A 14,678-nucleotide genomic window follows, 5' to 3' on the forward strand; every position below is an offset into this window, starting at 1 on the left:
TATAACTTTTATGAAAGCATCAATTAAAATAGGCACCTTCCCCCATTACAATTCTCAATAGACTCAGGAGTTACCTGATTCTCTTTGAACATGTTGGCTTTCTACCATGTCCTGAAAGGCTGGACGGTTTTCTTCAACCTGCGCGGCCTTAGGGCACCTTTCCATTGGATGAAACAAATTCACAAAGTTTTCCATCCACTGCCTCCAATCTCAACACAAAGACATGTCTCAAAAAACAGGGGCATGGGTTAACACGCGGGCAATTCTCGGAAGATCCGAAAGGTTTTTGCGCAGACAATAAGGGGACACCTGATATCTGCAGCAGAGAAAGCAGACACAGCATCTCTTTTCATGGAAGGGGCGATTATGACACACCCACTCCCTCTGGACCGAAGGTGAGCATGGCAGTATCACAGAATCCATCTTTCATCGTCACTAAATACCTGAAGAACAAATCAGCTTAAAAACAAAGGAGCAGTTTGCATTATAAAGTGGACTTTTATAAGTCAAAGCAAATAGTTATTTCAATGAATCTGCATATAAACACCTAAAAGTGTTCACATTATTACTAAATCACAAATGTATTTAATTTTTTTTACACAATTAGAGATTTTAAACATATCATTCTCTTATTAAAATGTAGTTTACTTAAAAACATTTGACAACATAAAGCCCTTGGGAAAAATAGCAAAATATTTTGATTTATTTGATATTTTTGAAGATTACTTTGACAGGTTTGCATTACTGTAGCGTCATCTGACAAAAATACAAATATAAATGTAAAAAACAACAACATTTGAATCACTTTTATCAGAAAAAAATGCTATTTCTTGATCAAAAGTCCACTATTTACCATTATTGTTTAATGGGATGAACCCATCCATAAAACTTTTAGTAACTCTTGCTGTTAACTTCATTTTTAACAAAAAATAAGTATGAATATAGAAGAAATGTGAAAGAATATGGCAGTTAAAGTTAAATATAAACTCTAAAAATGGCTAACTGACATCATCGCTGCAGACTTGTTTCTACTGTTTCTCAGAAAGTTAGAATTTACCGAACAGATTTTTCTGCACCATGACAGAAACTTAAAACTCAAAAACCTCAGACTTACAACAAAAGAGTCAAAACAAGAAGATAACAATAAAAAAATCAGTTAAAGGAAATGTGATAACACGACAAACAACGAGACAGATGATAGCTTAATTAGGAAACTGTAAAAAATGGGAAAAAGTGAAATTCAGTAATGCCAAACAAATCTGATTTAAAAACAAACTGTTCAAATCAGATAAAATGAACAACAAAAAAATCTGCTAAAGATGGAATTTGGTTTTAAGTCAAGCAATTCCACTTTAAAATCACAAGTGTACCTGAATGTTTGGACATTTTTCCCATCAGATTTTATTTTGCCATTTAAACATCGTTGTAGGGATGATAACAGATTTTTAATGTTTTTTTAGATTTCTATCTTGACATTTTTGATGTACAAATGATTTGTCAGGATTTCACGCTTTTTTGTGTCCAATCTATGATTTAAATTGATTTTTATAGATGTTACAGCTCTATTCTATGGTTTTAATAGAAACTCCTCCTGATATGTGGCACTAATATTACTTAATTGCTGGTGAAATAATTTCCTCTATTTATCTGTCGATCTTCTTCCTGTTCATCCAAATCTGGCACAGCGTCGGTACGAGCCGTAGATTGTGTGATCAATCCAACGGCGAAATCTGGACACAGCGGTGTAGACTCCAGGAAACTTTGCATCAGCGCAGCCATTGCCCCATGACACCAAACCGTACACCCTCCCTCTACACATCAGTGGTCCACCAGAGTCTCCCTGAAAGGACAAAAACATACAGAACGGAAGATTTCACGTCCACGACATGCTGAATGAACAATGGGGGGAACATCACAAAAATAATTACTCAACCAATGGGATTGAAGTTTGAACTTTCTGTTGAAGTGCATCTGATGCAAAAACAGCTTCAATTTAATGCAGAGAACACATACAATACTCCATTTGGATAAAGATTTAACTCTACTAAAGTATCCAAATTTGGCAGAATCAAATTAAAATCATGGACACATGTGACAGGGTGATGCTTTTATTTTATAAAGTAAAACTTCAAAAGAAAAGAACAAAAAGGGAAAACAACAGGGATTTTGTTAAGAGCATTGAAGAATTTATAAATAAACTAAAACATAACTTCACATAAAAGTCTGAGACTGATCATCAGGAATTTTGGGGACTTTTGAGACCCTCCTATCTGTCAATTATTGCTGCCTTTCTGCCACCCACCTGTCACTGGATTCAGACTGATTCAGACCTCCAAATGTGCCCGGGCACCCACTGACCAATGTTAAAAACTTGTCCAGTTGGTAAAATTTGACCTTCTTCCTAAAATCCCAGCGGTTGCTCGGCCACCTGCGGAATTTGCTGAAAAACTTGCGTTTAGGTCGCTGCGCTGGGATATTTTGTAAAATGTCACCGTAGTCTAAGCTAGTGGGAAAGACTGTAAACAGAGGGATGATGGGAAATATGGGCCAACAGCGGAACTCAGAGATAAATTTCTGCTGAACTCCTTCTGCCCTGTAGAAACTATGTCCCAGATAATGACACAGGTTTTTGATTTTGGCTAAATAAGCGTAATTAAAAGACCAATGGGAACGCTTTGACAAGAGAGGATTTTGGTGGGTCTTTAAAATGTTTTATCACGTTTGAAATTTTTGAGAATTTATTTTCATTTATAAAAGTATTATTTCTGAGGTTGGACTGGTGTGCCTGGTTGTAGCTAAAGTGACACATATTAAACAGCAACTTCTTATCATCAGTGGGGCGTTCTCACTGATTGTTTTGAATCTGAAAATCCTGAAACAGATAGCTAAAAATACTTAAGCTGATAGCCAAAATGCTGAAGCTGATAACTTGCCAAAATATTCTTAATGCCAAATTTACCTAAAAAAAACTTTAAAAAGTCACATTTTGCCAAAACAGCTTGCATAAAGCTAAAATATTAGCTAAACTCAACATGTGCCTTAAAACTTTAAAGAGTCATATTTTGACAAAACAGCTAGCTTAAAGCTAAAATATTAGCTAAACTCCAAATAATTAGTCTAAAAATTTTTTAAAAAGTCACATTTTGCCGAAACAGCTAGCTTAAAGCTAAAGTATTAGCTAAACTCCACATTTGCCTTAAAACTTTAAAGAGTCATATTTTGGCAAAACAGCTAGCAGAAAGCTAAAATATTAGCTGAACTCCAAGTAAGCCTAAAGAACTAAAAAGTCATATTTTGACAAAACAGCTAGTTTAAATCTAAAATATTAGCAAAAATCCAAATTTGCCTGAAAAATTTTAAAGTCACATTTTGACTAAACAGCTAGCATGTTGCTAAAGTTTTAGCTAAACTCCAAATTTGCATAAAGATCTTAAAAAGTCACATTTTGCCAAAACATCTAGCATAAAGCTAAAATATTAGCTAAACTCCAAATTAGCCTAAAATGGAAAATTGTCTAAATTAGCTATAAAAAAAAACAGCTAGCATGTTGCTAAATTAAAAGCTACATTCCAAATAACCCAAAAAACCCAGACGTTCCTGAACATCTGAACGGTGTCTCTGAAAGTATACGGGAGTTCACAAGTTTCAAAGTACGCAAAGTTTCTAAAGGATTTCAGTAATTTCTCATTCATGTCCTTTGGGGCATACTTGCTCAATATTTCAAAAACGTTAAAGTTTATAAGACTAAAAATACGAGATGAACGTTTTGATACTAAGATTACTGAAATCTCTGAGTGTGATTGAGCTTTTACGTGTCAAAAAACATATGAAAAGGAGCGGGAGAATCACTATAGTGTGAATACTGTTCACACAATAACAAATAAACAGATTTTTTTGAAAGTAAAAGTTTTCTACGGTGGGCTTCACCTTGCACGCATCCTTCCCTCCAGCCTGGTGTCCAGCACAGATCATGTTTGCTGTGATGTTCCCGTCGAAGGAGTCGCTGCTGTTGCACTTTGCAGTTGAAACAATGGGGACGAGGACCGTCCTCAGCTTGACAGGGCCCTGTTCTCCACCCTGATTGTCGTACCCCCACCCAGACACCCGACACATGTGGCCTGCGACCACACCTGTCCCCTGCCTGGGGAGAGGAGCTAGGGATACAAACTTGTTTAGGATCATCGGCGCTCGAAGCTGCACAGGAAAAAAGAGAGATGACATTCAGCACATTGGGAAAATCCTTTTTATTTGTAATGTTCACAAAAATATACATATTAGTCCAAACATGCACTCCATAAGGTAGTAATTCAATAAAAATACTTTTCCCTCCCATCTCCTCTGAGCTTGTGCAGCCCAGACCTCATATCCACAGATGGGGCAGGCCTGTCCTTTCTGATTTAACTCAGAAAAAAATTAATGACTCCTTCATTTAAGATTTAACGCTGATGCTGTTCAGCCGTGGAAGGAGCCATTCTGGAGAAAGACGAGAGCTAATTGAACAAGGTCACAGAAAATGTGCAGTGGGTTGGTTAAAATGAGCCTTTGAGTTGACAAGGTTACGAGCCGCTGCTGGGATCTTACCGCTGGCAGAAAACACTGCGCTGCTCTCAGCCTGCACGCGCCCCGTTCTGACCCGGGCGGGTCTCTTGTGGATCAGCAGTTCTACACTGCCTGCATCTTGAATCTCAGCAGTGAGACATGCAGGGTTAGAAACTGAGAGCAGAGCCAATATGTCTACTGCGTATTTACAAAATGTATTCAGTATAAATATTTTACTAATGCCAGGCCTTTCTTTAAAGGTTTTGCTCATTTAAAGAAGCTGCTGTTAAAAACAAAGTGCATTTTGGAGTCATGTCTACAGTTTTTGCAATAAAAACAAATTGATTCCTCCATATTTTCCTACAATTTCTTGCAGCTTTCATCACCACCCTTACCAAAAATATATGTATACTCAAGTTTGTTTTAAGTATGTTTTTTTAAAACTAAAATAAATTTTGAGATATTAGAGATTTACAAGTTCACGTTAACAAGCTCATACGTTCATGTTAATATACTTGGAATTATACTACAAGTCTAAACATATTTAGCTTTATTTGTCACTGTTCTTAAACATTTTCTGACACAAAAGTGGAGAAGATGTATCCTTGGGATATTTCCAGTACATTGAAAATGTATTTTTATACACTAATCAGTAGAAGTTTATCACTTGTAAACTAAAAGCAAACCTTAAAAGCTAAATTAGATGTCCTTAAAATTCTACTTTCATAAACTTAAGGTAAACTTAAAGTTTAGTAAACTAACAGTATACCAGAATGGTTACTTTAAGTATACTTCTAAGAATAATTTTTATACACTAAAAGTGGGCCAATTTAGTCCCAAGAAGTACTTGGTACACTTGGGGAAATATACTTTTCCATGCCCAAGTACAACTTAAAACATTTACTTGAAGTATTCACTGCAAAAAAACAACCACAATCTTAATTCTAGAAAAAAGTATTTCGTTTTCGTTTTAGTAGAAATTGACTAGAAACAAGTCAAATTAACTGCCAGTGCAGCGAGTGAATTTTACTTGAAAGTATCCAAAAACGCTTTTTTAAGTACTAATATAGGACAATAAAACTAAATACCAGAGTATAGGAGCTTGATTAAAATGTGTTGTCTACTACGTAAAAATATTGTAAAAGCTGTTCAAATCAGCATTTAAATGGATTTTTGGAATATGTGTGGATTTCTTATTTCAAGTTTTTAAAAAGTAATAGCACAAAAATAAACTTAAAGACATTTTAAAGACATTTTATTTTCCGTAACTCAGGCCTACAGGGTTTTTTCTTGTCTTGCATGTAAAAACAACTAATTTTTAGAGTTACAAACTATATAGGACAGATAATACACATTTTTCTTAAGACAAGTTTAATAATCTTACACATGCTATTGTATAAATCTAAAATCAAGAACAATAAGATTTTATAACTAGTTTTAAGATTAATAATCTTAGGCAGATTCACAAACTTGTCAGTGTACTGATTTTTGATAAGGAAATCTTCTGCTAGATTTTTATTTTTTTTTATTTTTTATTTTTTATGTTATGAACCTATTTTCCTCTCATGCACGTCCAGACTCCAATAATCATTAATCCTTTAGTTTTTAAATGGTAAAAACAATCTGAAGTTCAATTCACTAAAGTAAGGATGCTCCTTTAGGGATAACTTTGGCCAACATTACAGCATTGTTAATATTTCCCATTTAATCAACGTCTTTTTATGTAAAAACACCTTTGAGTAACATTTTTTGCAATAAAGAGCTGAAAATAAAATATTTACCACTATTATAAACCTTGTTTTGATACATTTTTTTGGTCGTGGTTGTGGGAAGCTTCTCTTGTTAAGGTTTTAATGTTAAAGTCTCACTCCAACTATATTTTTTACCATTATTAAAGGGTTCCAAGTATTTCTATTTTTTTAATTATGATTATACAGTTTCTAGTAAAAATCAAAAAGCTTGTCTTGTAAATTTGCCTCCAAGTTGTGACCAGGACTGTTACCTTGGAAGTTAGCATTGCTAATTTCCCAGCATTCCTTTTGTTTACACTATCTCGTTAGCTTATAGCACATGTGTTAAAGTCAAGACCCGGGGGCCAGATCCGACCCTCCAGGTAATTCTATCCGGCCCTCCAGATCATTTTATTTTATTTTTATTAATGGCCTGATGTTACCTTGCAATCATTTCTAAGTAGTAAAATTTTGATAAAATATATTGTTATGGAGAGTAAAATCAAGAAAGTTATTTAAGGTTTAAGTTGATTTATTCTGGAAAAATATTCCTGCCTTTTTATTATATTAAAAAGCTACGGTTTTAAAGTTTCAAAAATTGGCATTCTGCTAGTTTTTTGGACTATTTTGGCATTTACCAAGATTTTTTAGACTATTTTGGAGTTTAGCTAATATTTCAGCTACATGCTAGCTGTTTTGGCTAATTTAGGCTTTTCTTTTTAGTTTTTTTTTTAGGCTTTTATGAAGTTAGGCTAATATCTACATGCTAGCTTTTTTCAGTTTTTTGGATGTTTTGAAGTTTTGCCAATTTTCAGCTACATGCTAGTTGTTTTTGCCAACCTAAGTATTTTTTTAGGCTAATTTGGCATTTAGCTAATATTTTAGCTGGCTATCAGCTTCAGCGTTTTCAGCTATCAATTTCAGAATTTTCAACTACAAGCACTATCATCTTAAGCGACCAAATTCAGCTTACAGCATTCACAGTAGGATTAACGCAGGTAATATATATATATAATATATATGTAATATATTTCTCATTCGTAATTATGGTAAAAAGTTACTTTTTTAAGTTTTACAAATTTGGTTTTAGCTTGTTGAATAAAGAAATAGTCAGAAAGCAGTTTTCATCTTAAATTATTTTATTTAAGTCCTCCATCATGATTTAAAAGCTACAAGAACATGTTAAAAACACAATTTTCCTTCTTCAAGTTTCTACTGTTTGTTGAAACAGACCTGTTTTCCTTTAGAAGTTGATCAAGTTTTTGTTCCTATGAATTATTGCACAATACCTTAATAAGCATGATGTCAGCGTTGTTGGTGCTCCTGTTGTAGAGCGGGTGGCTGACCAGCCTGTGGGGTTTAGCGTACTGCTCAGTACCCTCGAAGACATTTACTTTGTAGTCACCTGCCACTATCATCATCTGGTCTGCCCTAAAACACAAGGATTTTATGGCATAACCATAAAGATCACCTGCTGGATTCTCTGGCTCTTTATTTCGTATCAGAGAAAACAACTTTCATGAATCACAGAGACACAAGGCTGGTATGAAACTTTTCACAAGTTTGGCAAACAGTGATCTTGTTTCTTAAGTTGGTATTCTTGCTTTAACTGAATACATTGGAATAAAAAAAATAAACAAAAATTAAACAAAAAATCAACAAAAAGAAGGGCATCTGTTGGAACCATCCGATCACGTTGTTTTCCATTTATTTATAAAAGGTGATTGATTCCATGAGGACAAAACATTTAAAAACAGATAGTTTTAAAGGCAGGAGGGTTAGGTCTATCAAGGAGTTTGACCATATAGACTTTTTGGTTTAGACAATATTTTTTTAAATAAAACTTCAGTAAATAAGGTAAATGGAGACGCTTAGAGTTTCCTCTGTTTTCATGGTTAACATCACAGGGTTGCTGGAGCCTATCCAGCTGCTGGACAGTTTATCAGTCCATCATAGAACCTGACAATCACACACTCAGATTCACACCAAAAGAATGATTATGAATCATCAGTTAACCAATTTATTTAGACCACAGGTGTCAAAGTCAAGGCCCGCGGGCCGGATCCGGCCCTCCAGATCATTCGATGTTATCTTGCATTTATTTCTAACTTGTATCATTTTGACCAAATATATTTTTATGATATTCCTGCCTTTTTATTATTCATAATTATGTTAAAAAGTTTTGATTTCCAGCTTTTAAAAATTGTGAATCTGCTAGCTTTTTTGACTGTTCTGGCATTTACGAAGATTTTACAGACTATTTTGGAGTTCAGCTAATATTTCAGCTAAATTCTCATTGTTTTGGCTAATTTAGGCTTATTAACAAAAATGTAAGGCTATTTTGGAGTTAGGCCAATATTTACACACCAGGTGTTTTGGGTATTTTAGGCTTTTTTCAGCTTTTTAGGCTATTTTGAAGTTTAGCTTTTTTTAGCTACATGCTAGCTGTTTTGGCTAATCTCAGTTCTTTTTTTGTTGAGTTTTTTAGGCTAGTTTGTCATTTAACTAATGTTTTAGCTGGCTATGAGTTTCAGCGTTTTTAGCTATTAATTACATTATCTTCAGCTATCGGCACAAGCACATTCAGCTTACAGTCTTCCCACTAGCATTATCACAGTTAATGCTATATATCCAGTTTGTAATTATGTTAAAAAGTTAGGGCTTTAAAGTATTAGTTTTTAAGTTTTTTTTTAGTTTGTTTAATAAATATTTATCCTGTTAGACCCACGACCTTAAGATTTTGGATTTTGTCCCCTTGTGCAATTGAGTTTGACACCCCTGATATCTGGAAGAAACTGGAGTCCTTGGTGGAAACTAACACAAGGAGAAAAGCAAACTAAACACAGAAGGTCTTTTTGTTCTGAGGCAAGAGTGCTAACCACAACTTCACCCAATGTAGAGGTTTTTCCATTTTTTCATGCAAAACTGAACGAATATTTGATCTATACAGGTGGTTCTGAAGAGTTTCAGTTGATAACCCAATAAAGAATAGGCGACTCAAAGAAACTCTCCATAGAAGTTCTAACTACACCTTGAAAAACAAGTGATTCAAATGAAAGGCATTCTCTGAGGAGACAAAACTCTATAAAAAGTTTTGATTAATGAGGATTTCAAGAAGAAAGGCTGCACTGTGGTGTAGTGGTTAGCCCTCACAGCCAGAAGGTCCTGGTTCAGATCCAAGTTGGCTTCTTTCAATGTGAAGTTTGCATGTTCTCCTCACGCATGTGTTGGTTTCCTCCGACAGCTCAAAAACATATTTCATAGTTGGTATCTTTGAATTGTGTGGCCCTGCAACAGACTGGTGACCCGTTCAGGGTATATCCTGCTTTTACCCAACAGTAGCTGGGATAGGCTCCAGCAACCCCATGACCCTGAAAGCGATTCAGCATGTTCAGTCGATGGATGATTTAAAAAAAACACTCAAACATGAACTTGATGCTTCTGCGTTATTCATTCAAAGAGTGCTGCAAGTTTTCCCCAAAATAATGACTAAAAATATATATATATGCTAATTGATGAAGTTGATATTTGTTTGATGATGGCTATTCTTACCCGATGTTACAGTGCGCTGCAGTCAAAACCCAGTACCTGTGAACGAGGCATCCGCCACAGAAGTGCTGTCCTCTGGAGCTCTGCAGGGACACTATGTGTTTGATGGAATGTGCTGCTGCAGTGTAACCTCCTACGATCCGGCTCTGCATTAGCACGCGGCCTGCAAGCACAAACGCAGGCAGATGTGAGGCTGCTGATCAGGTGAAGCTGCCACACACAGCGGAGCACGTGAGAGGTTTAACGATTCATTTGAACAACAATTCCACTTGATATCTGTGGTTGCCGATTTGATTCACTTACAATTTTGGTTCATTTTGAAAGATCTAATTCACAGACCTAAAATGGATCCAGAACATCTTGAACCAAGAACCAGTGTGACTCAGAGATAAACAGCTGGTACTGAACAGTCCAGGTGAAGTTTTCCAGATTCCTTTTATTTCTTGCAGTTATATTATATAAAGTAACATTAAAGTTGTTCTATGAGAAAAAAAGTCTCTACGAGAAAAAAAAATCATAAATTTACAGGAAAAAAATCAAAAATTTACAAGAAAAAGTCATAAATGTACATGTATTTAGAGAAATAATGTCAAAATTTACAAAAAAAATCATACATTTACAAGAAAACAATTCATACATTTATGATAAAAAGTCATACATTTATTATAAAAAAATCATAAATCTACAAGAAAAAAGTCATACATTTACAAGAGTAAAGTATTAAATGTACAAGAAAAAAGGCAAAAAAGTTATAAGAAAAAAATCATAAATTTATGAGAAGAAAGTCATAAATTCACAAGAAAAAAATCATAAATTGACAAGAAAAAAGTTATAAATGTATGAAAAAAAGTCAAAAATTTATCAGAAAAAAGTAATACATTTACAAGGAAAAAAGTCACATTTATGAGAAAAAAAGTCACACATTTGTTGAAAATCAGTCATAAATTTACTAGAAAAAAGTCATGACTATATGAGAAAAAAAGTCATTATTTTTTTAAGAAAAAAAGTCATACATTTACAAGAAAAAAAGTTGTCATATTACTTTTTTTGGCTCTTTTACCCAGTCGTAAAAATGGGTTCGAAAAAAAATAAGGAAATTTCAGTATTAATTTTACAAACCTTTTTCAGTTTAATCTGTTGTGTTAGTTATATGGAAAATAGTGAACAAACCGATAAAAACATATTTCTTGACCTGGATTTAAAAAAAAATGGATTCATCAAATAAACTCAGAAATTCAAATTTTATTTTTATCTAGGCAGTTTTTTGTTTGTTATAAAACTGCTTTTTTGGGTTTTTAAGGAATTGATTTCTAAATTAATCAACAAAAGTTCTATGTTTGTTTTTATCAGCCACTAGTAATGAGAAAAGTTTTTCTAATAACCCAACAAAGTTAGGTTAGAAGTTGACAAACGACTAGCCTTAGGTGTGTATTCAACGATATTAAATTTGCTGATGAACAACATTGTTTTAGGGCGTACACAGAACAATAACGTCCTTCTTTTTTCTCAAAGTGTGAGTTTTGGCCGTCAAAGATCAAGGAAACAGCTAAAAAGAGCATAAAAATGTCTGAATACTCACTTTGAACTGTTGTTAAATCCAGGAGCAAACAATAAAAGCACATGAGCAGGTTCATGGCAGCAGATGAGACTCGGTGCAGCCGGAGAACGCTGCAGCCACACCACCTGTGTCCTCTGCTTCTGTCCTGTAGCCCAAACACATTCACACCTGTGTGTGGACAGTGAAGGCATTCTAACCAGCCTTTATGCTCAAATTCCCTGTCATAAAGAAATCAAATAAATAAAGGTTTCTGATTTCATTGTTGCAGCAACGACTGACGGAGAAGCCCAGAGAGGAAGGAGCAACAAGGTTCACATTCAGGAACACTCCACTATCACAACTCCGTCTTCTCACCCTCCCGACTTGTCGAAAGGCCGTATGTTGTTGCCATAGCAACGCGGGCCACTGTGCCAAGCAGGTTCATCTATAGTGTATCAGCACAGTCCGCCTGTTTCATCATCCCGGCTGACTCCTGTTGAAATGTCTCAACAGCCCACGGTGTGCGTTTGTTTGTGTGTGTTTGTTGTGTTGGGAGACTCACATCTGAGAAGAGAAGAGGACTTTTACACACAAGTGTGTCTCTGTGTGAGTCATCTGCCATCAGGGTCAGCAGCGATAATAACCCTTCATCACGCGGCTGATGACGATGACCCCTCTGGCGAATCAACATCATGGACAGCGTGGAGGAAGCGTCTTGCCTGACCTCTTCTCATCCCTCATTTACAGTAAAGTGAATAATTGATGGCTCACACAGCGGAGCGGGAAAGTTTCCTCTGGCTTTTTCCTGTCAGGGATTTCCCATGAAACCCAGAGGTTTAAAAACAAACACAATTGCTACACATGTTTCTGTTTTAATAAGACAAAGTTTTAGCATTTTATTGTAATGTTTTCTTTTTTATCGTTTGGTAGAACACATTTCATCTGAAAAGACATTTTTGAAGTGTTAGGCTTTTATTACAGTAGTAAATTCTTTTTACATTCTAAATTAAAATAGACTAAAAAAATAGACAAAAACTACAATTTAACAAAAGAACACAAAAACTGAAACACAAAAATTAAACGTAGATCATAGTACGTAGATTTAGTTTGAGTCTACAGAATGGAATAAAGTGAAATAACATTGAATTGAATAAAATAAAATGAAATACAATTAAACTGAATAGAATAAAAAAACATAAATAAAATAAAATATTATTGAATTGAATAAAATAAAATTGAATTGAATTGAATAAACAAAATGGATTAAAATAAATTAAATAGAATAGAATAGAATAGAATAGAACAACTTTATCAACCCCCCCAAGAGCAATTTAGCAATCAGCACTTCTCCAGCATATAAGATAAAACAACAATAAAATGTAACTGTGTTAAAAACATGTAAAAATAAAAATTTTGAGTGTAAAAAATCTTAATATCAAAGTTCATATCAGTCTGTAAGTTATTAAAATACTCCATACTCCTCCATATGGAGCTGGTCCTTTGGTCTGGATGAGTTCTCCTGTTTTTTTTTGTTTTTTTTGTTTGTTTATTTTTTATTGACTAATTCAACATTACACATCACACTAAAAATGACAAAACAAAGGGTGTTGTACATTCTTACAAGCAACATACAGTAATAAAATCTGAACAGCCAAAGGGAGAAGAAAAGATGGACAAAAGGTATTTTTCAATCAGTGATGTCCCATGATATCTACCTTTTCTGGTTTCTTGTTAGGTATTATTTCTTAACGTTTCATTTTGATTTCTGGAAATTTATTTTGTTCTTAATTTATTTATTTATTTATTTTAGATTTTGCTTTGATTTCTAAAATGTAATCTTGTTTTTAACATTTGTTTTGCTTATCGTCAGTTGTCATGACATTTGAAATAATTTTGTGTTGAGTTATTTGTTGGTGTGATTTGCACTTCAGGGTCACCGTACTTTTCCTTAACCCTTTAACACCTGAGGTGAAGCCAGTGACGCTTAAACACAAAATCTTTAATATACTATAACTTTTCAACCATTAACACAATAATTCCAGAAGATTCTGAAGGAGAAAAGCCACTTTTCTCCTTCAGAATCTGCTTACACTAAAATTTAAATCAAAGAATATAAACACTGGTGCTTGAGTGTTTTAGGGTTAAGCAAACCAAACCACAGGTTCAAGACCATCTTATCAGGAAATGCACAAAATGATATAAACCAGTGAAGGAAAAATTACAATAAAATAAAATAGGAGTCTGTTAGAAATAATACATCCATCCATCCATCCATCGTCTTGTCCGCTTCTTCCCTTTTGGGGTCGCGGGGTGCCGGAGCCTACCCCGGCTACTGAAGGGCGAAGGCGGGGTTCACCCTGGACAGGTCTCCAGTCTGTCTCAGGGCCTCAATCACACACACATTCACTCTCACATTCACACCTAGGGGGAATTTAGAGTCACCAATTAACCTATGAAGCATGTTTTTGGACGGTGGGAGGAAGCCGGAGTCCCCGGTGAAAACCCACGCATGCACGGGGAGAACATGCAAACTCCACACAGAAAGGTCCCAGCCGGGAGTCGAACCGGGGCCCTCTCACTGTGAGGCAAGAGCGCTAACCACTGCGCCACCGTGCAAGCCGAAATAATACATCTAAAGTAAAAGTCAGTTTTTTAGATTAGAAATTATTTAGGATTATTTAAGATACAGTCTGTAAGAAAAACAAAACAAAAATCAAAATTGAATCCAAAAGTAGAACTAGAAAATCCCAGCCAGCAAGGCAAAGTGGGCCCATATGGTTTAAAAGTTGGCAGTAGATGTGAGCCCCAATTGGGTTTGTCCACAGTTTCCGTGGTGGCCCCCTGTGTTTGCCCACATTGGCTTAAACGGGCGCTCAGTGGGGTGGTTCACTATGCTAGCCAGCCTCCCAGTGGACACGTAGCATGCTAGCAAGCTCTGCTGTAGAGAGCTAGTAAGCTCCACCCTGGCTTATTTAGACACTCAGTTGGTGTCCACTTAGAGTTTCTATCATAGACTGTAAAAATAATGGACAGATCGAGCACTGAGGTCCCCCGTTGGAAATGCATTACTTCCTCTCCTCGCGAAAGTAGGCCGCCGCTTTCACCGTCAATTCCTGAAACGGATATCGCCATTTGCAACCCATCTTCAGCAATTGGTCTGAGTCATAGCTGAGTCATCGAATCTACAGGAAGTACTGTCGCCAATCAGGAGTGAGTTTATTGTAACCGTCTGCCGCTTTCCACGCCTCGACCACGAGACCGCGGATGTAAACAGCTTCAATAACGGCGGCTCGGGAGAATTGCTGCAACACACTCTCAGTAAA

General features: G+C 35.4%; 2 protein-coding genes across 4 annotated transcripts in view; one reads left to right on the plus strand and one right to left on the minus strand.

The window, feature by feature from the left end:
* Nucleotides 1–675: 675 nt before the first annotated feature.
* LOC112144794 (trypsin) lies at nucleotides 676–12,047 on the minus strand. 3 transcript variants are annotated; one of them, XM_024269575.2, is made up of 5 exons: nucleotides 11,918–12,047; nucleotides 9,858–9,981; nucleotides 7,559–7,700; nucleotides 3,928–4,194; nucleotides 676–1,840 (listed from the first exon to the last, which is right to left on the minus strand). In XM_024269575.2, exons 2-5 carry the CDS (start codon nucleotides 9,968–9,970, stop codon nucleotides 1,667–1,669), a joined length of 696 nt encoding a protein of 231 aa, XP_024125343.2. In that variant the 5' UTR covers nucleotides 9,971–9,981; nucleotides 11,918–12,047; the 3' UTR covers nucleotides 676–1,666. The 3 variants fall into 3 exon arrangements, with proteins under 3 accessions (XP_024125343.2, XP_024125341.2, XP_024125340.2); XM_024269573.2 differs by lacking the exon at nucleotides 11,918–12,047 and adding an exon at nucleotides 11,398–11,647; XM_024269572.2 differs by lacking the exon at nucleotides 11,918–12,047 and adding an exon at nucleotides 11,398–11,647 and having other exon boundaries at nucleotides 9,822–9,981.
* The window catches only part of LOC112144793 (trypsin), an 11,766-nt gene continuing 9,056 nt past the window's right edge, over nucleotides 11,969–14,678 (plus strand). The window contains exon 1 of the mRNA XM_024269568.2: nucleotides 11,969–12,101. Coding sequence (XP_024125336.1) covers nucleotides 12,017–12,101 — 85 coding nt within the window. The 5' untranslated portion in view covers nucleotides 11,969–12,016. The remainder of the gene's footprint in view (nucleotides 12,102–14,678) is intronic.

Source organism: Oryzias melastigma, linkage group LG5, assembly GCF_002922805.2.
Source record: "Oryzias melastigma strain HK-1 linkage group LG5, ASM292280v2, whole genome shotgun sequence".
Lineage (NCBI taxonomy): Eukaryota > Metazoa > Chordata > Actinopteri > Beloniformes > Adrianichthyidae > Oryzias > Oryzias melastigma.

Coding starts and splice junctions, on each gene's coding strand:
- LOC112144794 (XM_024269572.2), bottom strand. CDS start 11,452: ATGAACCTGCTCATGTGCTTTTATTGTTTGCTCCTGGATTTAACAACA. Junction 9,982..11,397: donor GGATTTAACAACAGTTCAAA/GTGAGTATTCAG, acceptor TTGTGCTTGCAG/GCCGCGTGCTAATGCAGAGC. Junction 1,841..3,927: donor GAGGGAAGGATGCGTGCAAG/GTGAAGCCCACC, acceptor TTGTCCTTTCAG/GGAGACTCTGGTGGACCACT.